This window comes from Typopeltis vanoorti, chromosome 14 (assembly GCF_054136105.1).
Source record: "Typopeltis vanoorti isolate ZY-2024b chromosome 14, IOZ_Tvanoo_1.0, whole genome shotgun sequence".
NCBI classification, from domain to species: domain Eukaryota; kingdom Metazoa; phylum Arthropoda; class Arachnida; order Uropygi; family Thelyphonidae; genus Typopeltis; species Typopeltis vanoorti.
Window position 1 is genome coordinate 28,771,903 of NC_143562.1, and position 23,681 is coordinate 28,795,583.

Genomic DNA, 23,681 nt, shown 5'->3' on the forward strand with positions numbered 1-23,681 from the left:
TAAACTGCTCGCTCTGTAACTCTAATTTCATTGATTTATTTAGTATTATTTTTAGGACTCGAAAGATTGTATCATACCTAACCTTGAACTCATTCAACCAAATATACCACAATATTTTACTTGCACTGGCCACCTAATCTGGTAATGCATGCATCACCAAATAAAAATTTATTCCTCATTCCTTTGTTCATGAATTCCTTAAATGAAGTCAAGCTTCCAGGAATGACCTCTTTTTCTTCCACATTGTGTATTAGTTTCCTGATATTTTTCTGATAAGCTCTTCTCACCAACTTAGTTCAGTCATATATAATCAAGTGTCTTAAGTTCTAGGAAGTTAAAGGCAGCTTTGGCATACCTGTTTAACAATTTTTGAATAGAGCAAGTCCTGAAGGAGTGTCAAGAAAATAAAAGCTTTCCACTATACAAATGTGGTGTGATATGACTGAAGCTACAAATTGTAGCCAAATCTGGGTGTCAGGAGTTGTTAATTGTTGAAGAGATTGATGAAGACCAATATATAGAACTGAATCGATAACAATAGTGTTCTATATGATGGTCAATGTGAGTTTATTAGAGAGAGAGAGAGAGAGAGAGAGAGATTGTGTTTTACAAATCTGCTATATACTACAACAAGGTGATGACTGCATTGCATTGGACAAGTGACATTGCTTATACAGTGATATACCAAAATTTTGAAAAGGGCTTTGATAGTTGATAGGTTGCCACATAAATTGGTAACCGATTTGAAATGGATGGGTTACTAATCTAGTGAGTTAGATAGGTGACTATCAGACAAATATCAGAAAATTGTCACTAGTGTTGTGCCACAAAGGTTGGCTCCAGGCCGTTATAATTTAATTTGTATATTAATGACATTGGAATAGATTGAACTGGAGATATGTAGTTGTTTTGAGATGCTGCACGGTTGAGAAAAATAATGAAGGGTCAATCAGATATTGTGACCTTACAGGAGGATCTAAATTGACTAGATGCATGGAGAATGAGTGAAGCTACCAGTTCAGCATTGCAGAAATTTGGTAAGCAACAATAAGATGCAAAGTATATAACTGAATTTTTGAAAAAGATGGCAGTAAGAAATCTATTAGTGGTGGTGAACAGAGATCTGAAGTGTACTGCTGAAGTTGTGAGGTCATCACACAATGGATTCTGCATCCCTTCCTTATCTTATGTCCTGTTCATTAAGGCAGCATCCTGTGACAGCCTAGCTTTTGTCCTTAGCCTTTGCGCCTGAGAAACATAATTTCATCATGCTCTCATTAAGCACTCTTCTTTTAACAAAATCACTATACAGAACTCTCACTTTCTCTTTCTCTCTTTTACTGTGTCATACATTTCTTTTTCTTTCTTCACACCTCTTCTTTTGTTCTTTCTTTTCTGAACTCTACCACATCTTGCACTTCTGAGTTCTAACTTTATGACAAAATATGGAGTTAGGATATCCAAATCCAACTGTTTCACTTATACCAAAAATTTTTGGGAAAACCAGCTTGCTCAATTAATCAACATTTTGTTTCCCTACATTTATAAGCAAACACAGTAACTCAGTCATACTTATGTCACCCCCTGGCTATGACTTCACATCTGACCTTGGCTTTCCTCTTTATCATGACTTTCTATCAGCTACCACTTCTTGCATAGCATGCCATACCATTGTAATATTGACCATCCTGATATGCATATTCACTACTGCTTCTAGTGTCTACTCTCTTTACAATATGTCTTCTTGTCCCTTCCAACGATGTCAACAGAAGTAATAGTCTTACAAACACACATAAGAGACTATTACTTCTGCTGACATTTCCAGTGACCTCTTCAAAATGACGTTTACTTTTGTATACTCTACCTTTTAGACTACTCTCATTCTCATTTCCATTATTTACCATCAATTCTCACTAACTCTTATTTCTATTATCATATAATTTAAAAAAGAAATTACAAAATAGAATATAAACATATATAGACCAGCACAAAGTCATTACTTGCTAAGCACATGTAGCAGACATGCAAAAGGCTAGATACAGGTTCCATGGAAATCAAATATTTCAATAGAAAGTGTTCTTGAGATTTTGTATATCCTATGCTGTATGTAACTTACATAATTATTTGGTTTCTAAGAAAATATAGCATCATCATCATTATTATTATTATTACGTGACACCTCCAGGGAGTCCAAAGACTCATTGGGGGGGGGGGGGGGGGCACCTAATCTATAACTCTCTGTCTCCACCAACTACAACGAACTGCAACCACCATCATCATCTACACCAACACCATCTACTGTCCACCACCACCACTAGTATTTTAGAAGACATCACAGACATCCATACCCACAGCAGGATTCGAACTCCCAGCCTTTTGGCTGGAGAGTGGATACACTAAACACTAGGTCAACCAGGCTGGCATTTTATATAACATTATATAATATTATTATTATGTAATCATCATCATCATCAAATTCCTGCCATATATCCTCAAGGGATGTACAGGATATGATAGTACTACATGAAAAATTTACATAATTACTAACTTCCTATCTACAATTTTCCTCCAAATCATTCTATTACCTGTCAAGACTCCAACATTATGAAATCTTATATTTCTATCTTCTAAGGCACTTTTTACTATATCAATCCACCTATATCTTGGTCTTCCTCTGGGTCTTTTTCCTGCCAACCTGGCAGAAAACACTTGTTTTGCTAATCTTTCCTCTCCCATTCTGTTTAAGTCACCATACCACCTGAGATTAGCACTGCTAACACATTCCTGGATACTAACAATATCGAGTTCTTTCCTAATATCCTCGTTTTTAATATGATATTGCCATTGATTCCATATTCCATAAAAATTTATTCAGTTGACTTCCTACCATACAAGCTTTGTTGATTCTGTTGTTAATTTCCATATTTAATTTACTATCTTCACTAAAAATCATTGCTAAGTAGCTGAAATGTTTTACTTGTTCTATAGGTTCTCCATTCACAATGCTGTTGATATTTTCAATGCTTCTGCTATTTTCATTGTCTTTGTCTTGTTATTGCTGACCTTCATACCATATCTATTACAACAGTTATTCAGTTTAGTCAGGGAATCTTGCAGATTTGTAGTGGATTTATTTAGAAGTATAACATTGTCCGCATAAAGCAAAGAGCTGACATTAACATCTCCAAATTTAATATCAGGTTTAATACCACTTTCCTTCATAATGCTATCCATATAGATAATGAATAACAGAGGTGATAATGTACATCCTTGTCTGACATCAGATTTAACATTAAACCATCTTCCTGTACTTCCTTCAATTCTAACTGCTGACTTACAACTCAAATAAAGACTAAGTATTGCTTGATATAATGCCCCATTGACACCATATAACTGTAGCATATTGAATAGCTTCTCTCTTGGCACCTTGTTATATGCCTTTTCCAGATCTACAAAATTTAAATATAGATCTTTGTTATATTCCCATGATTTCTTAACTATTTGTCGTAAAGTGAAGATCTGATCCTGACCACATCTGTTTGGCCTGAATGCAGCCTGTTCTTCACCAAGCTTTTCCTCCACAACTCTTCTCAGCTGTTTCTGAAGTATACTAGCGTAAATCTTACCAGGAACACTCAGTAGGGAAATACATCTGCAATTCTCACATTCAATTCTATTTACCTTTTTATATATGGGTACTATGAGAGCTCTACTCCAATCATTGGGAATTCGTCCCTCTGTCCACGCCTTCTGAACTATGCAAGGCATCCTGTAAGAATTTTAAACCACCATACTTAAACATTTCTGGTCGGATATCATCTACTCCTGCTGCCTTTCCACATTTCAAGCCTTTGATGGCTTTTTTTCTGCTTCAAGCATGGATATGTATTCCTGACTGTATGCCTGTTGAATGTTTTTTTTAATACTGTGCAGTCATCACTGCTTGTTTCATTTAGTAATTTTTCAAAGTAATTACTCCATACTTCAAGGATATCTTTTTTTTTACACCAGTTTTCATGTCACCTTTATCATCTCTAATTCCTTTTACAGCACTCTTTGCTCCATTTCTGAGCTTCTTCAACAACCTCCAAATATCTTGCCACCTTCTTAATATTTATTTTCTATGTTCTTGCTAAAGTCCTCCCATGACTTTTGTTTAGCTAGTTTTACACAGTGTTTAGCTTTCTTACATTTATCTCTGTATTCTCAAAGAGCATAAGCTGACTTATTTGCCAGGAACTTTTAATATGCTTTCTTCTTTTCCTTTTCCACTTTTCTTTTACACTGCCTCTTTAACTTGCTGTGTCCACCATGCAGTTCTGATTTTTCTATCCTTGCAGACAACCTCATCACATGTCTCTCTGGCTGAATCAATCAGTGTTTTCTTCTATTATTATATAATAATAATATTATTATTATATGATGGCCAATTTTCCAATATATGGGATGAAAAACCTGAGTTTCCAGGAGAAAAAATGCTGCTACCTCCATATGAGATCAACTAACTCATCATCAGTTGAAAAAGCCCACATAAAGATTTCGTCATGATGAGAATTGAACCCAGGCCTTTTCCAATTGAAGGGTGCAATGTACCCTAGTCCTTCCAATTGCACTACAGTAACATACTAAATTTATATTAAAGTAAAATTGCTAAAATTAGAATTACCTCTTGCAAAGGCACCTTTATAATCCATCTCTTGTAGACTTAAGGTAGAAAGTGCAGGATCCATCAGAAATATATTTTCATTATTTAGGAGTTGAAAGACTGTGTTTAATGAGTATATTACTGGAACTGGACGGGTAGTCTGCTGAAAAGCTAATGGAACATTGAACCTAAAAACATTTAAAACACTGACTGAGTTGCACAATATAAAAATGATTTCATTAATTATTCCTATTTATGCTCATTGTATTATACCCTCAATTTCCTCATCCTTTACAACACATTTCACTAACCTGATACTGAACATGCAAACAGTTTACTTATTTCTATACTCACCAAACATCTTTAATGAATTTCCACAATACCTTCCTTCTTCTCCATGGTAAATTTCATTTATTGAATACATTGAATAAAATAATAATATAAAATAATAAGATTGAATAAAACTATTTTTACTTACATATTACAACAGGATCAGACAAGAGAGATACATATAGGCTCCAATATATATACAAAATAGGGATCACAGCTGTTTGCCAATAATGCAAACCTTCAAAAGAATTATAATAAGAAAAATAAAACTGAATGTGAGAATTACAGAGGTATTTCATTACTAAGTGTTCCTAGTAAGATATATGCAAGTACACTTGAGAAACTGTTGAGAAGGATTGTGGAAGACAAGCTTAGTGAAGAACAAGCTGGATTCAGGCCAAATAGAGGTTGTCAGGATCAGATTTCCACTTTATGACAGATAGTTGAGAAATCATGGGAATATAACAAAGATGTGTATTTAAGTTTTGTAGATCTGGAAAAGGCATATGACAAGGTGCCAAGAGAGAAGCTATTCAAAACGCTACAGTTATATGATGTCAATGGGACATTATATCAAGCAATAGTTAGTCTTTATTTGAGTTGTAAGTCAGCAGTTAGAATTGAAGGAAGTACAGAAAGATGGTTTAATGTTAAATCTGGTGTGAGACAAGGATGTACATTATCCCCTCTGTTATTCATTATCTATATGGATCACATTATGAAGGAAAGTGATATTAAACCTGATATCAAAATTGGAGATGTTAATCTTAGCTCTTTGCTTTATGCAGATGATGTTATATTTCTAAATAAATCCTCTACAAGTCTGCAAGATTCCCTGAATAAACTGAATAACTGTTGTAGTAGATATGGTATGAAGGTCAGCACTAAAAAGACAAAGACAATGAAAATAGGCAGAAACATTGAAAATATCAACTGCATTGTGAATGGAGAATCTATAGAACAAGTAAAATATTTCAGCTACTCAGGCATGATTTTATTATTATTATTATTATTATTATTCAGGCCTCCATGGAGTCAAAAGACTCATTGTGGGAGGTCCTTCCTAAGAAACACAAAGTCTATCAAGACTCATGAAGGGGAGATCCCCCCCCCCCCCCTCAAGAAACACAAAGTCTATCATACTACTCCTTAAACTCATTGACCGTTCTCGCTCTCACCACTCCATCAGGCAATGCATTCCATGGTTCAAGTACCCTCCATGCAAGGAAACCACACCTCACCCTCTTGCTCACAGTTTCCTTTTGTAACTTCCAGGGATGGCCTCTTGTCATCACTCCTTCCCGCTGTTCAACCAAGCAAAAGAACTCCCCAATGTCAACCCTCTAACCACCTCTCAACAGTTTAAAAGTCTCAATCATATCACGTCTCCTTCTTCTATCCAAAAAACTCTGCAGCCCGCATTCCCTCAGCCGATCCTCATAACTATCATTGTACAGTCCTGAAACCATCTTTGTTATCTGCCTTTGTACCCTTTCCACAGTTAATTTATCCCCATCAAATCCTGGGGACCAAATCCTAGAACAATAGTCCAAGTGTGGTCTGATCAGGGTCTTATACAATGGAATGATAACTGTTTTATCTCTGCAGGTCAGCGTCCTTCTCATTATTGCTGCAATCCTCTGTGTTAACTTCACCACCTTTGAATATGTCTCCTAAATTTCAGGTTTCTATCAATCATCAACCCTAGATCTCTTGTCTCCCCTACTTCCTCCAGTATAACTCCTCCCATAGAGTATGCAGTGTCCCATTGATGTTTCCCAAACCTCAAGACCTTACATTTTGCTGCATTAAACTGAACACCCCCATTCATTTGCCCATCTATCTAGCTTATTCAAATCCTCTTGCAGGGCTGCCACATCTGCACTATTGCTAATAATCCTTCCCAGCTTCGCATCATCTGCAAACAACTGAATATCCTCTTGCAATCCACTGACAATGCCATTGATATAAAGGTTAAACAATATAGGTCCCAGTGCTGAGTCCTGTGTGATCCCACTTGTAACCCTCTGCCTCCTTGAAACTGCTCCACCATCACAACTCTCTGATACCTATCAGACAGCCACTCCTGAATCCAGTTGACCAATCTGACATCCAGACCCATGTGCTGCAACTTAAATATCAGCTTATCATGTGGCACCCTGTCAAATGCCCTCGTTAAGTCTAAGAAAATGGCAGTATACGCCTTTCCCTCATCTAACGCTCTTGTAACTTTATCATAAAAGGTTAGCATATTGCTAAAACAAGAGCGCCCCTTCACAAATCCATGTTGACTCTCACAGATAACATTACCCCCTGCCCAATGCTGCATTCGGTCCTTCACTAATTTCTCCAAGATCTTACTAACTACTGATGACACACAAACTGGCCTATAATTAGACACTTCCAGTCTGCTACCGCCCTTATGCAATGCCACCATCTTACCTTTCTTCCATTCCATGGGTGCCTTTTCCATGCCAGACTTTCATTGAAAAGCCAGGTCAGATTTTTAGTGAAGATGGTAAATTAAATATGGAAATAGACAACAGAATCAACAAAGCTGGTATGGTAGGCAGTAAACTGAATAGATTTATATGGAATAAGAGAGAAATTAGCCAAAACACTAAATTAGCTGTATACAAGACAGTATTCAAGCCAGTTTTAACTTATGGATCTGACAGCTGAGTCAGAATGAAGATATGAGAGTCCTGAGAAAGATTAGGGGGCATGAACAGATGGCATCATTGGCAATATCATATTAAAAACGAGGATATTAGGAAAGAACCTGCCACTGTCAGCATCCAGGAATGTGTTAGCAGAGCTAATCTCAGGTGGTATGGTCACTTAAACAGAATGGGAGAGGAAAGATTAGCAAAACAAGTGTTTTCTGCCAGGTTGGCAGGAAAAAGACCCAGAGGAAGACCAAGATATAGGTGGATTGATATAGTAAAAAGTGCCTTAGAAGATAGAAATATAAGATTTCATAATGTTGGAGTCTTGACAGGTAATAGAATGATTTGGAGGAAAATTGTAGATAGGAAGTTAGTAATTATGTAAATTTTTCATGTAGTACTATCATATCCTGTACATCCCTTGAGGGTATATATCAGGAATTTGATGATGGTGATGATGAAAATGAAAATGTTGTGGCTCTTCTTCTTGAAGAAGATGTCAGGAAGAGAATTTCAAATATTATCTATATGGATGGACAAGTAAATCTAAAATTCAATGTTGAGAAGAGTAATGTTTTGAAATTTAGAAGGTGACAAATGGATGTACATTCATTTGGTAGAATGCATTAATAAGATGGCAGATGTGAGAGACCTGAGATATGATGATAGACAAGGACTTGATATTTAAGGACCACATGAAGAGTATTTTGAAGACAACACAATGGATTATGGCAATAATGAGGAGAAAAATGGATTGTGGAATGCAGATTGATCACATGGTTTGGAGAAGAAGACATTTTAAAGAAAAAATTCAAAGAATAGTAACTAATAGTGTCAGGTCTCTCTAATATAGGTGGTGAGGATAGACTAAAGTAATGCATCTGCAGGATCTGGTAGATAGAAGGAGGAGGACTGATATGATTAAGATGTATAAGTTGGTAAGGGATTTGTACTAAATTAATACATAAAACAGTTTTCATGCATTGGAGGGAAACAGGAGTGGAGCAGGAAACTATTCGAAGTTGTATAAAGAGAATGTGAGTAAGGAATGAAGGGAAGGTTTTCACTTGGTGAATGGAATGCATTGCTTAGGTGACTAGTGAATGCATAAATAGTAATCTGGTTTGATAGATATTGTTGGTAGCAGTTACCTCCCACAATGAATCTCTTGACACTTTGATATCTGATAATGATAAGAAGAACAAAAGGCCTATAGTAAGCTTAGGTGACTAGTGAGTGTATAAAATGGTAACCTGGTTTGATGGACATCATTCTTATAACAGATATCTCTCACGCTATGAATATCTGATGATGATGATAAAAATAACAAAACTCCTTTAGCAATCTTATACAAACTTCTATTTCACAATTACGAATATAATTTTCCAAGGGAAACACTTATTACAAATAAAATACCTTTAATTAAAGTTATTAATTTCATCTTGGTAATCTGGTTTGATGGACATCATTCTTGATAACAGATATCTCTCACACTGACTATCTGATGATGATGATAAAAATAACAAAACTCCTTTAACAAATTTATACAAACATCTATTTCACAATTACAAATATAATTTTCCAAGGGAAACACTTATTACAAATAAAATACTTTTAATTAAAGTTGTTATTAATTTCATCATCATAAGACCTCTACAAAGTAAGAAAGATTCATTGTGGATAGTCCTCACTATCAAACACAATCTCTTTAAACATGGCTTAATGGGCATTACAAATAACAGCTTTAACTGTGTCTGCACTAAATACACCCTCAGGCATTGCATTCTTCAAGTTGCCTACCATCCTTCAAGCAAAAACTTTTCTCCTCATTCTCTTGCACAGGAGGATTTCAAACCTATTTTTAGGTTGTGGCAAGATACAACAAGATGTTATCTATACCAAGTATCTTGTTCTGTCCCTGTCTCCATCTACTCTATGGTACCATCTACTTTATCCCTGACTTCATCTCCATTAATCTCATACAATTCTCATTAACTTACATGTTTCAATCATATCCCCCCCCCCCTCCTCCTATCTAGAGCAGGGACAGTAGATGGCATTTCCTTCTGCATGTCCTCATGCTCAACATTCTGATGACAAGACTCTGTTTTATTTATTTTTCCCCTGGATCTTTTTCCAAAATTTCATCTCAAAAATTAGGGGATCATATTATCACATGATTAGCTCAAATGTGACTGACTTGATCAATTCTTCTTGCCATGTGGCTATTAAATTTCATCTTGTCTAACAGCACCTCAAGGTTCTTTATCGCCTTTTCAAATATCCCCTGGCCACCCCACACACATCAATTGAATATGTAGCAGTTAATCATTGTTTTTCAGACTTCAAAACTTTACACTTTGCAATATTGAGTTGATAGTCTTACTCTTGTTTACAGTCTTTCACATGCTTTAGGAGGATGTGAATGACTGTGAACATGAGTGTGAACAAGTACCATAGTATCTATATCCCCAACTTTGCATCATTTGCAAAAAACTGCATAGCATCATTTAAAATTTCCCCAATATCAGCAGCATATAAGTTAAAGAATAATGGTTCTGAAACAGACATCTATGGCACACCACTAATGACATTTCTCTTTAAGATATTACTCCCCCATACGTAACCTGCAGATACCTATCAGGCAGATAATCATCTATCCATCTCACTAATTTTATTATTTAACCATCTATCCCCAATTTGAATATCAACTTAACCCACATCTTTGGAAGCCTGTCAAAGGTATTTGCAAAATTCTTATTATTATTATCAGCAACACACCACCATGGAGTCAAACACCTCATTACAGGAAGTCCCACTGTTACACACCAGTTAATCAAACTGTGCTTTAAACTTACTATACTCTCAGGAATTGCATTCCACCCACCAGCCACTTGCCATGCAAAAACCTGCCCTTTTTTTTAATTAAATTATATATATTAAAAAAATGTATACCTAATTTTTTTTTTTGAATAACTACCCAGGTTTTAACTCATATTTTTTTATCTATGCTAGATGTATTTCCTCTACATGTTTCGCTATCTATATGACTAACAGCATCATCGGGAGGTTACTTAACATAAGTAAAAACTGACAAAAAATAAATAAATAAATGTTTTCCAACATCAGTTTATAAGTTGAAAAGATTGGAATGATAGCTTTAATCATGAGTATCATTAGGCATGTTATGTGCAGTTTCTACATTGTGTAAACTCTGTCTGTGATTGCTGGCATAAGAGAGGTCTTTGATGTTACACATATTAATTAATGACTTCCAGATGCCATGAAAGATCATTCCTTGAAGGACTTCTTGAACCTGATGAAGTAATTCTCTTCTAAGTAAGGCATGGAGGATGCTTGCTAATTTATCATGTGACATTCTTCGAGGTGCTACAAATCCACTTTTTTCTTCCCTTTTGTTTTCAATGTTGCCTGTGTGTTCTTTTTTGCAGATTTTGAAACTTCTGCCAGTCTGACCTACTTATATCTTTCCATAAGAACATGGAAAGAGCTTCTATACACCCAGATGTTTAGAAAAAGCAACTTTGTCTTTAGGAGAGCATAGAAAGCTTTGTAAGGCATTGACTGGTTTGAATGTTCTGATGTTGGCTACTTTTAATATTTTGGCTATTTTTCTTGATGTACTGCCAACGTATGGAACAGATACCGTCTTTGTGATTAATTTCTAGGTTCTCACAGGACGGTTTATCAGAAAATGGAAGTTTCTTTAGTACCTTTTTTGGGTATCCATTTTGGAAGAACTGATTAAATAGGATTTGAAGTTCTTCTTTTCATTTGATTTCATCATCTTTTAGTATGTTTAAAGCTCTATTTTTCAAGGTTTTGATTTATACCTAATTTTTGTTGAGGGTGATGGAATGAGCTTGCTTGTGGGTTTCCTGTGCAGGTTTCTTTCCTATAGACTTCTAATGATAATCCTCCAACAATGTTTTTGTTGACAAGGAAGTCTGGGAATTGAATCATTAAGACGTGGAAGATTTTCTAAATAATTAACATCCAAAAATTAAATTCACATTACAAGTAGAAAAGAATGGAAAGTTTCTCTTTTTTTTGTTACTCATACCAACTGAGTCACTCTCCTTGCCTGTTCTTTGTACTCCTCATGAAATTAATGATTACCACTTATCTTATGTTGCCTCCATAATACCTTCTTGCACTGTGTTGTATGCTTAATATCTTCATTCATCCATTTCACATCTTTATTTAACCTTCTGATCCTTGGATTATATTTAGAAATCACTTTTACTAGATAGTTCTTAAAGAGTTCCCGAGCAGCATTGATCTCCTTTCGATGCTACAGCTCCAAGCTATCTCCTTAGCTTCTCATAATCATCAGCCTTGTAGTTCCACATATATCCTTTCCTCACATGGCTGGCAGCCACCCAGGTAATTCACTTCATGGTCACTCTCACCGATTGGAGGTTGATTTGACATTTCATTTATAATAACATCCTCTGATGAGATGATCAAATCCAAGACCTTAATCCTCATGTGCCTTCTGTTACATGCTTCCTGAGGTAGTTGTCCCTCAAACACTCCAGAAACTAATTTTCTTTACATCTGGTTGCTATCTCGTCATCCCAATCTATATTGCTATAATGAAAATCACCCATAATGATCACCCTTTTCCTATTTGCTTGGCTAATTTTCTTATACATTTTGTGGTCACTACCTTCCACATTACCAGGTGTAGCAACATCCAACTAAGTATGTCATTCTGTTCATCTCTATCTCACACCATACTGCCTCAAACCACTGCCACTATTCCTTCCTTGAATCTCCATCTTGAATGGAGATAACTCTTTTTATGTCATCAACAGCACCCACTTCCCTTTTTACTCTTTCTATCTTCAAGAAAATACATCATACCCTTCCATCTCTATTCATGTCAGGACATCATCCTCATCCAACCATGTCTCACTTTCCAACAATTTTTGGGAGAATGAACTCAATCAATGCAACCATTTCATTTCCCTTGTTTCTGATACCTCTAGTATTCAGTTACAAACATAACAGTCCATTCCTGTATCTATAATAAGTTTCACGGATACCACTTATTAGATGTGATTTCTCTATACCTTTCTCAAACCATTTCTTTTCTCCTTATTCATCCTGGAACCTTCTTCAAATCCAACTGCTCTCCCTACATTCCAGGCCATCCCATTTCCTTGTTGTCTACACATACACACACTTTCACTTCCCTTATGAGCATCAACCTCTCTCATGCTGTGTTCTCCTGTCCACCCTGAGTCTTCCCCTTTCCCTATTTGTCTTGCACACTTGTTCTCTCATTCTCTACACTCATGCTAACCACTTTTCCATTCATAAATATCAAGCAGCAGTCTCTCCAAAACCATTCAAATGAAGTCCATCACTCTTATACAGTTCAATTCATCCTTCAAACTTATTCAATGCATTAACAAACTGCACTCCTTCCTCTTCACACATTTCCTATAACATATATCATTCATAATCCTTGCTCTCCTGAATCATCATCTTCATCAGTCTCAGATCTGGGCAACACACTGACTAACTTTCCCTTTCCTATCACACTTATCTTTTATCCTTCTTAACAACCTCCTGATATCAAATCTACATTCTCCTTGTTTGTGATGCAATATCTAGTCTCTTTACCACAACCATTACTGTCTTTTACACTTTCTCAGAACTGTTAGATTTTACCTATTCCTTCTATGCTATCTATCTTTCAACAGGCTTCTGGTTGATATATGTATGCTCATTTTCCTGATCACTCAATATTTACTCTTCATTATTAACAATTCTATGTTTCTGTTAACAAATCTCTTCAGATGGTACACAGACATGATGAACACCCATTCTTTTACATAAATTGAAACTTCTTCTTCTTAGCTGTTCCTGTTAAATCTGAGAGAGGTACGTTCATATTTTTACATTTCTCTCTTAATTTTTCTTATTTCTTAATTAATTGATTCTCCTAACTACAGTTCAATTATTTTTATATTTCTGTCCACTATCATATCAACTTGTTTCACTGCTCCTCAAGTCAAGCACACCTATAACCAAGATAAGTAAACATCTAGCAACTGCATTTCTCATAGAGGAATAGTTGCTCCCTTGTTCTTTGTAAACAAGAAGCTTTTATGAAGATTTACATAAAACTGCATAAAACTTTTATGTATCCCCCTCCCTCCTTCCAAACAATACCAATACAATATTTGCTGCTTTGCTTAACATATATCAATTGACAATGTTCTAAAATGAAGAGGAGGTAATAGAGTTGTTGCATAAACTGAATATGAATTCAGCAATAGGGAGGGATGGAATATCAACATGGATACCAAAAGAGCATTCAGCTGAACTGACTGTTCAGCTGAATACTCTTTTGATTATTGTACATTATCGTACATTCTGTATTATTGTATATTCTTTCCACTCATGTGGAAAGAATGTACAATAATCCCATTGCAAAAGGGTGGTGAAAAGACTGATGTGTCTAACTATTGACCTATCAGTATTTCTAGAGTAGCAGAGAAAATTTTGGAAAACTTAGTAAGAGCTGATATATAGAAATGAGTCGACAGAGCATCTATAATCACAATGAACAGCACGGGTTTACTAAGTGAATGTCATGTTTCAGGAACTTGCTCACATTTTATAATAATGTTACCATTAGTTAGACAAGGAGAATGGATACATCATGGAAGACTTGCACAAATTAGAGAATATGGGGATTGGATTATAAAATATTAGTGTGGATAAGAGAATGGCTGACTGACAAGTTAAAAAGTGATATATGGGGGATGGGAATATACAAGATTTAAGGTGACTAGTGGTGTACTATATGGATCAGTCCTTGGTCCATTGTTATGCTTTACATTAATGACATCAAGAAGGATTGGACAGGTGAAATATAACCTGTTTGCTGATGATGTAAAGACAGGTAGGTAATCAGAATGGGGCTGATATGTATTTCAGAATGTTTTGAATATTGAATATGCTGGAATTGTGGACATTGGCTGTTAGTTCAGTATTAGCAAATGTGAAGTTATGCACTTTTGTGCAATGAGATATGCAGTGTTATATCATACTGGTGGGATTATGATAGAAGAAACTAATCAGGGACCATGGAATTTTAGGAGATACGAAGTCGAAGTTTAAGCATCAGATAGCAAAAATTGTGAATACAACTCAGGATAATTGCAATGCTAAAACTAATCTAATGAAAAGCTAAAACTGCTGTATCTGCATCACCTTGGAAACCAGATCTGTGCACAGATCTGGTTTCTGAGATGATGCAGATACAGCAGAAAGGATGTAAAGGAGAGTGTCAAAGATCACATTGGGACTGTGGAATTATGAGGAGATTTTTTATTTTTTTTATTTTTTTTTTTATGGAGAGCCCATCCACGAGAGGTTGGGCAACCTATAGTACCATGGATAGGCGATAAGGAACTTATTCACATTTGATTAGAAAAGCGGTGGGTTGTATTCCTTAGGAAACACATGATGGAAGATTGTTCCAGAGGGCAGCAGTGGAAGGAATAAATGAAGAAGAAGAGAAATTTGTTCTGTGAGTTTGGAGTTGAACTGTGAGAGGGTGCTGGTTAGCTGCTGCATTCATTTGGGCAGATTTACAAGAGAGTGGGGGGATTATTGATGCCAACTCCAATGAACAGCGGCCATAGAAGTATTTATAGAAGATGCAGGCTATAGAGACTGAATGCCTGTGCAAAAGTGAGTGGAGTGTATTAGTGAGAAAAAGGTCGTCAATCAATCTAACTGCTCTTTTCTGTATAAAGTCCAGCATTTTCATGGCATAAGGGCACCATCCCAGATATGAGAGGAGTATTCAATGGTCAGGCAGATTTGTGATATGTATAGGGTTAAGAGCTGTTCAGAGTTAAAGTAACACCTCAAGCAAAAAAGAAAGCCTAAGGTTTTGTATGCAGAGTAGGCAATAGTTGTGATATGTTTATACCAAAAGAGATTAGAGGTTACAGTTATTCTGAGAAAGTGAATCTCATCTTGTATAGAGATTTGAGTATTGTCAAGGGTAAGATTAGAAGAACAGGGTTCTTTTTTTGTGGGAAATAATGCAGAGCTGTGTTTTGTTGGCACTGAAGTTGATAATGTTACCCAAACCACACTTTGAAGATCATAATTTAAGGTAGTAGAAGTTGGATTTCTGGAGGATGCGGTGATTTGTGCTTTGCAGGGTTAGGCAAACGAAAAGAAGAAGTGTAATGTGCTGTCATCAGCAAAACCGTGTACTGGATTGACAGTCAGCTGAAGTGGATCGTTTATGTATAGAAGGAAGATAGTAAGTGAGAGAACAGAGCCTGGTGGAACCTCAGCATTAGTTGTATAGACAGAAGATAAGGAGCCATCCACCATCACTTGTAGTGAGCATCCTGCTAGAAAGCTGGCTACCCAATTGCAGAAGTCACGGGACAGACCGAATGATGGGAGTTTTCCTAATAGGCCTTTGTGCCATACTCAGTCAAAAGCTTTGGAGATATCAAGAGCAACCACTTGCGATTCACCAAACCTTTCCAAGGTGTTTGTCCAGAAATGGGTGACATAGGTTAGTAGATCCTCTGTTGATCAACAGTGACAGAATCCATACTGTTGGGCATTTATTAGATGAGAGTCTTCAAGATAGTGTAGGAGTAGGGCATTGATGATTCTTTATTTAGAAAGAATTAGGGTGAGAAAAATTAGATGGCAGTTTAAAGGTAAGGATTTATCACCCTTCTTAGGAATAGGTTGTATATATAGATTAGTTTCTAGACTGCAGGATAGATATCAGTGGAATAAAAAAGTGTAAATAAGCAGCATAAAGTGGGAGTCAGCTCTGGGGCACAGACCTTTAGAACAAATGGAGGGATGCCATCAGGGCAAGAAGATTTTTTGTTACACAGTTTGAGCAAAATTTTTCTGATCTCTTTCAGGTGAAAGATCAAATGTGGCATTGAGTGTGGTGTTTGGAATGGTTGGGAGAGATTTACCATGGTCAGCTATGCAAGAATTGGAGGAGAAGTAGGAAGCCCGGAAGTTGGCTTCTTCTATGGGTGATGATGCAATAGTACCATCTGGATGTAATAGTGTTAGGCGGAAGTTATGGCCAATAGCTTTAGATAGAGTCTAGAAGGCACGACTGCCATTTGGACATAATGCAAGTTTCTTGCTTTTAGCTCTCTTAAAATCAGTTTTCAATGTAGTGGTAATTTTCTTGCCGCTATTCCAGGCTTTGGTGCAGGCTATATAGGAAGATGCAGTTTTGGATGCAAGCCAAAACTATATTTATTACAGCCTTGGCACACCTGTGGGAGAACCAAGGAGCAGGGAATAAATGTTTTACTGCCAATGAGTATTATTTCAGTGATTCTTTCAGCACATAGGTTTGGTTCAGGTGATGACAGGAAACAGTAATCTGACCAAGGAAATGAAGAGTAGAAGTTGAGAAGGTTGTCCCACTTGGCTTTCCAGTAATGCTATACAATGCATGGATGCGAGTATTTGTGTATGTTCCATGGGGGAAGAGGTCTGCACTACACTGTGGTCTGAGCTGCCTAGAGGACAGACAACACTCACAGTGTACTTAGACGGGTCACTGGTTAGGAAGAGGTCCAAAGTGTTTGGGGAGTGGTTGGGATTGTCTGGTATTCTGGTAGGCATGTAGGCAATTTGTGTGAGATCATTTGTGATTGCAAAAGTCTTGGCTTCTCTATCTGCTTGATCTGTGCAGTTGGAAGCAGGCAGCCAGCTAGTGTTGTGGACATTGAAGTCCCAAAGGAAGGTGACTTCACTGTTTGGAGAGTTGGATTGGAGAAAATCAACATTGAAGGAAAGGTGTTTGGTTGTTGGCATTAGTAGAATGGGGTAGGGTAATTTTTAACCAAAGGAAGTCAAAATTGGGAGATTACAGTTTGGATACTCTCTGACATGGTATATTGAACATATGTGCAGACTCCACCTCTGCAGTGAAATGAGTTAAAGAGTGTGTGTAGTTGGGAAAGCAGAGATGAGTATTGTTTAAGATTTGAGTTTCGGTCAGAAAGAGTAGGTGAGATTTTACAGACTGAAGGTGGAAGTGAGCATCATTAAGGTTAGAACTGAGGCCGTGTATATTTGTGCAGTGGATCTGGAAGGTTCTGTGAAGTTTGTTTTTGATCATGTGTCCAACACATTCCTGTGCAGTGTTCAGGATCAGGTTTTCACACTGGTTGTTTACCGAGTTTGATTTTCTCATTAGTTTTCCTTCTTTGTAACTGACTGCCCATGTTTCTTCTCCATTTTGATGTTCTCTTCCAGTTCTTTTCTTAATTGTCACTTTTTTTCGTGATGTGCATGGGTCAGATCTGGCCAGGCTCATCCACATGATGCTGGGCTGGTGCCTTCTGACTTGGCCAATATGAATGCTGATTGGCTTTTTTGTCAGTATCGCAGGTCACTTTTATTAAGTGTGAGAAGTTCGTTCCATCTTTCCGTGAGATTGTTAGCTTGAAACAGTAACACTGACCATTTTCTTGGGGTTGAAATTGCATTGTTTGACAAGACTACAAAATCGCTGTTTAGTGTTGCATTGGTTTCCGAATGGGAAGTTTAGGATGATGATGGTGCTGTACTTATTTTCTACCTCGGTCATGTCTTGAACTGATGAAGCAATGAGATTGTGAAGCTTTCTGGCATTGTCTGTGGTAGGCATGTTAGCTTCAGGATGCTGACTGTGAATTGCTTCAAGCTTTTTTTTTTTATTGTGTCAATTTTCTGGGAGAATGTTTCATGAAGCATGATAAAGCGCTGTTCCACTGTGCTTGCTGAGGTGTAGGAGTTGCTTAACAGTGTGGAGGCACAGGGGACAGAAAAATGGCTGGCTGGCTTTGATTTTGGCACAACTGGCATGAGTCCACTGGCAACAAAAATCGCAAGCAAACTCTTTTTGAAAGTTTATTTTTTCACTTGGTTAGAGTATAATAAAATTAGTTTAATCCTTTATCCAAGTGTGAGCAAACAAAGGTTGCGCCTGAAGTATCTTCAGGACTAGGGTAAAGTGATACAACACCAGGGCAACTCGTTGCAAAGGTGGAGAAAGCTACCAACACTAGTATCTCCTATATAATGCAAAACACATCTCCCTGCGGATATGTCTAATGTTATGCATTAAAGGAAGGGCCACTACCCAGACTAGTTTCGACCTTTATTGAGGTCTCTTCAGTGGGAGCCAGACCCTAGTGGAAATACCAGGCAGAAGCATTAGCAGGTCATCTCCACCTATAGGAGTTGCCAAATGGTGTGCCACCCTTTTTTAATAAATTACTCTGGATTTAGAGAAAGATGTTGAAAGTTTATTTTTTCACTTGGTTAGAGTATAATAAAATTAGTTTAATCCTTTATCCAAGTGTGAGCAAACAAAGTTTGCGCCTGAAGTATCTTCAGGACTAGGGTAAAGTGATACAACACCAGGGCAACTCGTTAGGTGGAGATGACCTGCTAATGCTTCTGCCTGGTATTTCCACTAGGGTCTGGCTCCCACTGAAGAGACCTCAATAAAGGTCGAAACTAGTCTGGGTAGTGGCCCTTCCTTTAATGCATAACATTAGACATATCCGCAGGGAGATGTGTTTTGCATTATAGGAGATACTGAGTTAGGAGTGTTGGTAGCTTTCTCCACCTTTGCAACGAGTTGCCCTGGTGTTGTATCACTTTACCCTAGTCCTGAAGATACTTCAGGCGCAAACTTTGTTTGCTCACACTTGGATAAAGGATTAAACTAATTTTATTATACTCTAACCAAGGGAAAAAATAAACTTTCAACATCTTTCTCTAAATCCAGAGTAATTTATTAAAAAAGGGTGGCACACCATTTGGCAACTCCTATAGGTGGAGATGACCTGCTAATGCTTCTGCCTGGTATTTCCACTAGGGTCTGGCTCCCACTGAAGAGACCTCAATAAAGGTCGAAACTAGTCTGGGTAGTGGCCCTTCCTTTAATGCATAACATTAGACATATCCGCAGGGAGATGTGTTTTGCATTATAGGAGATACTGAGTTAGGAGTGTTGGTAGCTTTCTCCACCTTTGCAACGAGTTGCCCTGGTGTTGTATCACTTTACCCTAGTCCTGAAGATACTTCAGGCGCAAACTTTGTTTGCTCACACTTGGATAAAGGATTAAACTAATTTTATTATACTCTAACCAAGGGAAAAAATAAACTTTCAACATCTTTCTCTAAATCCAGAGTAATTTATTAAAAAAGGGTGGCACACCATTTGGCAACTCCTATAGGTGGAGATGACCTGCTAATGCTTCTGCCTGGTATTTCCACTAGGGTCTGGCTCCCACTGAAGAGACCTCAATAAAGGTCGAAACTAGTCTGGGTAGTGGCCCTTCCTTTAATGCATAACATTAGACATATCCGCAGGGAGATGTGTTTTGCATTATAGGAGATACTGAGTTAGGAGTGTTGGTAGCTTTCTCCACCTTTGCAACGAGTTGCCCTGGTGTTGTATCACTTTACCCTAGTCCTGAAGATACTTCAGGCGCAAACTTTGTTTGCTCACACTTGGATAAAGGATTAAACTAATTTTATCAAACTCTTTTTCTTTTCCATAATATCTAGTTTGAAATTTCGGCATTTTAAAGCTTCAAGAGTTCTATCTGAGGCAGCGAGACTCGTAACACTTTGTCTTCACTCTGTTTTGTCGCCGCCATCTTTGCTTCGTACTGCAAGTGTTAGCATGCTACATGTTGGCTGCTAACACTTGCTATGACCAATATTAAATTATGGGAAAACTTGTTTTGAAATGCTTAGAGTACTTATGGTTGGTTTAGCGACCTTCAATCTCTCGATAGCTTTTCTGTACTTTCTTTTGGGACAGAAAATAAAGTGAAATGTTATTATAACAGAGCACAGTTTCCAAGTAACACAATCCAAAACACCACCTATTGTGAGTTTTTGTACTGAAAATGTTAGTAGGTAGGAGATAGAGGGATGATATGAAAAAGATCTACAAGAGTCATACAGGATACCAATAGATGGAATTTTTCATTTTATAGAGGGGTGGGGAGACAACAAGAGGGCATCCATGTAAGATTGGAATGAGTGCAGTGAAGAAAAGGGTGAGGGATAGATTTTTCGCTCACAGTGGTGCATGAATGGAATGGCTAACCTTTGGAGGGTATGAGTACAAATAGTGTGAATAAATTCAAGAGAAGGCATGATGTAGTGTGAATGATGTGTGGCCTTCCTCAATGAGTCCCTGACTTTATGGAGGTATCTTATAATAACACTAATAAATTACTAACATAAAGAGCCAAAAGGCTTCAGTTCAGCGATGTAAAATTATATAAGTCAAGTGGATATTAGATCAAGCATTATTTCAAAGCCCAAATGTAGAAACTATAAAAGTTTTGTAATTGACCAGAAATCTTAGGGGAATACATTCCATGGCATTCACAAGTTTCCTTAGTATGGACCACTTAGAAGACATAGGTGCCACCCAAACATTTATATATTCACCTTTTATTGGTCCATTTTGATAAGGTTTCACTGACCTGACAGCTGTTTCGAATTGGTCGGTTGCTGTATAAGTAAAAAAACCTCTCTAAAAATTAGGTAATCCCCCCCCCCTCAGACTACTCCCATCAAGCGATCGAAGGATTGTCCAACTCAGCAGCAGTTCCACTCAATGACAGGTTCACCTTACTACTGAGCAGAACAGTTCATATTCCAGGGGAAAAATTCACTGACACGGCTCTGATAGAGGCTACGCCAGAAAACACCAACCCCTGGAGACTCAAATTGCTCTCCCAGGACAAAACTCTCCATTCACTCCCACATAATCTTAAGTCCCCCCCCCCCCTAGTGGGAGCCAAACCTGGAAGAAATGAGGGAGAAGCCTTAAGAGAGCAAAAACTCTAATTCAGTATTAAGGAATTTGAAATGTCAGAGAGAGAGAGAGAGAGAGAGAGAGAGAGAGAGATGTATTTTTCATAGTGCTAAGGGTTAGGAAATCTGGAAATGCTGCTCTAAGACAACAAGCACGATGTTTTTTTTTTAAAAGGTCACTTCAAGCCTCGAATGGCATAGTACTACACCAGGAATTGACAATCATCTGCCATATAAAAGGTGCTCAAATTTTGATAGCACAGTATGATTCAATCAATAGCATATAGGTTGGAAAGCAGACATTATCTGCTTGGTAGGAATAGATACTAGAGTTAATATTATTACCTTCATCTTTCCCTGGTTTGTCATAGCAAAGTAACTTCTTGGTTTGTAACAGCCAAGTAATAAGCAGTAATCAGGTTTCATCTTAGAAACCTGATTACTACTTATGATAAGGTGGTTAATCTAAACTGCATTGTCTGCCATGCCCTTAAATTATGTTATTAAAATCTTCAGTTTGGAATTGTAAAGTTTTAAAAGTAGAAGATATTAGATTCTTGTAATTTATATTCTTCTACCACTCTGGAGAATATACCACTTTGTACAAGCATATAAAAGTAGATGATATCCTCTATTTTTATAACTTTCCATAACATTTTGACCACTGCTAATTATGTTATTTATACTCACCGGTACTGTTATCTTCCCACCCCCCCCCCTCTCTCTCTCTCCAGTAAGCACTGTCATACCATGCATTAATAAACCAAAGATATCAAGATATCTATTCTTTTACATCTTTTAGGCTAATGCCCAATATCAGGAAATTTGTGATTTTTTTATTTTATTTATTTATTTATTTATTTTGATACAGCTTACTAATGTTGCACTTTCTTTTTTTTTTTTGTTCTTACATTCAAAAAATTACTTTATTGGAGACAGAGACAGAGAGAAACACAAAAATGCAAAGACAGTTTTTTTTAAATATTTCAATATTTCAAATATCAAATTAATACAATTTTAAATAAAGAATTATTTCAAGACTTACTGTTTAATAGCACGTGCTGTACAGGAGGAGGAGGGCATTCCTGAATTGGTGACATATGTCTGTGCTGGTTTCACAGTACATGGGATTAATTCTATTATATACTGACCAGTATAATCCTATAATGAAGAAAAAATACAAAATAAAATAAAATAAAATAGAACCCGGAGTAGCCCGAAAATAATAATAATAATAATAACCTACAGCTTAAAATCTTTAATTAACAATATTAGCATCTAGGCCATCAGCTAACATTGTCTGATATCATAATTTTTAAAAAATATGTTTGAAAAAATCATTTGGAATATGACTCATTGCATTCTTCATCAAATGACAATTAATTGATGAAAGTTTATTTTTCACTTGGTCAGACTATAATAAATTTAGTTTAATCCTTTATCCAAGTGTGTGCAAACAAAGTTTGCACCTAAAAGTATCTTCAGGACTGGGGTAAAGTGGTAAAACAACAGGCAACTCCTTGCAAAGGTGGAGCAAGTTACCAACACTTCCTATCTCAGTATCTCCCATAATGCAAAACACACATTGTTTTGCATTATGGGAGATACTGAGATAGGAGTGTTGGTAGCTTGCTCCACCTTTGCAAGGAGTTGCCCGGTGTTGTACCACTTTACCCCAGTCCTGAAGATACTTTCAGGCGCAAACTTTGTTTGCTCACACTTGGATAAAGGATTAAGCTAAATTTATTATTTGAAAGTAATAGTTTTTATGATTTTGATAGGAGAAAATGGTATAAATACAGCTGTTGCAAAATGTGTGGTGGAGATACTTAATGAGCAGTTCATAAAGGTCTTTCAATCTTGTGAATATGACTTCATGGAGAGATTGAGAGCAGTAGATGATAAGGACAAGAGATTGACTGTAAGTGAGCAAGAGGTGTATGGGGAGTTGAGTAAACTAGATGTTAATAAGGTTGTGGGACTTGATAATATATCACCACGTATGCTGATGGAATGTGCCAGGGAGTTGACACCTGTCTTGACATATTTTTTTAATATGAGTCTTGCACTCGGTCGAGTTCCTAAGGAGTGGAAAAAGGGCAAGATTGTGCCACTTCATAAAGGAGGAAAGGAGGTGATCGAAC

General features: G+C 36.9%; 1 protein-coding gene across 2 annotated transcripts in view; it reads right to left on the reverse strand.

The window, feature by feature from the left end:
* The window catches only part of LOC150099333 (extracellular matrix organizing protein FRAS1-like), a 1,385,483-nt gene that overhangs the window by 41,626 nt on the left and 1,320,176 nt on the right, over positions 1-23,681 (reverse strand). For both annotated transcript variants that reach the window (XM_090403569.1, XM_090403568.1), the window contains 2 exons: positions 22,583-22,698; positions 4,667-4,833 (listed from right to left, as the gene is read on the reverse strand). In XM_090403569.1, the coding sequence (XP_090259695.1) occupies positions 4,667-4,833; positions 22,583-22,698 (283 nt within the window). The remainder of the gene's footprint in view (positions 1-4,666; positions 4,834-22,582; positions 22,699-23,681) is intronic.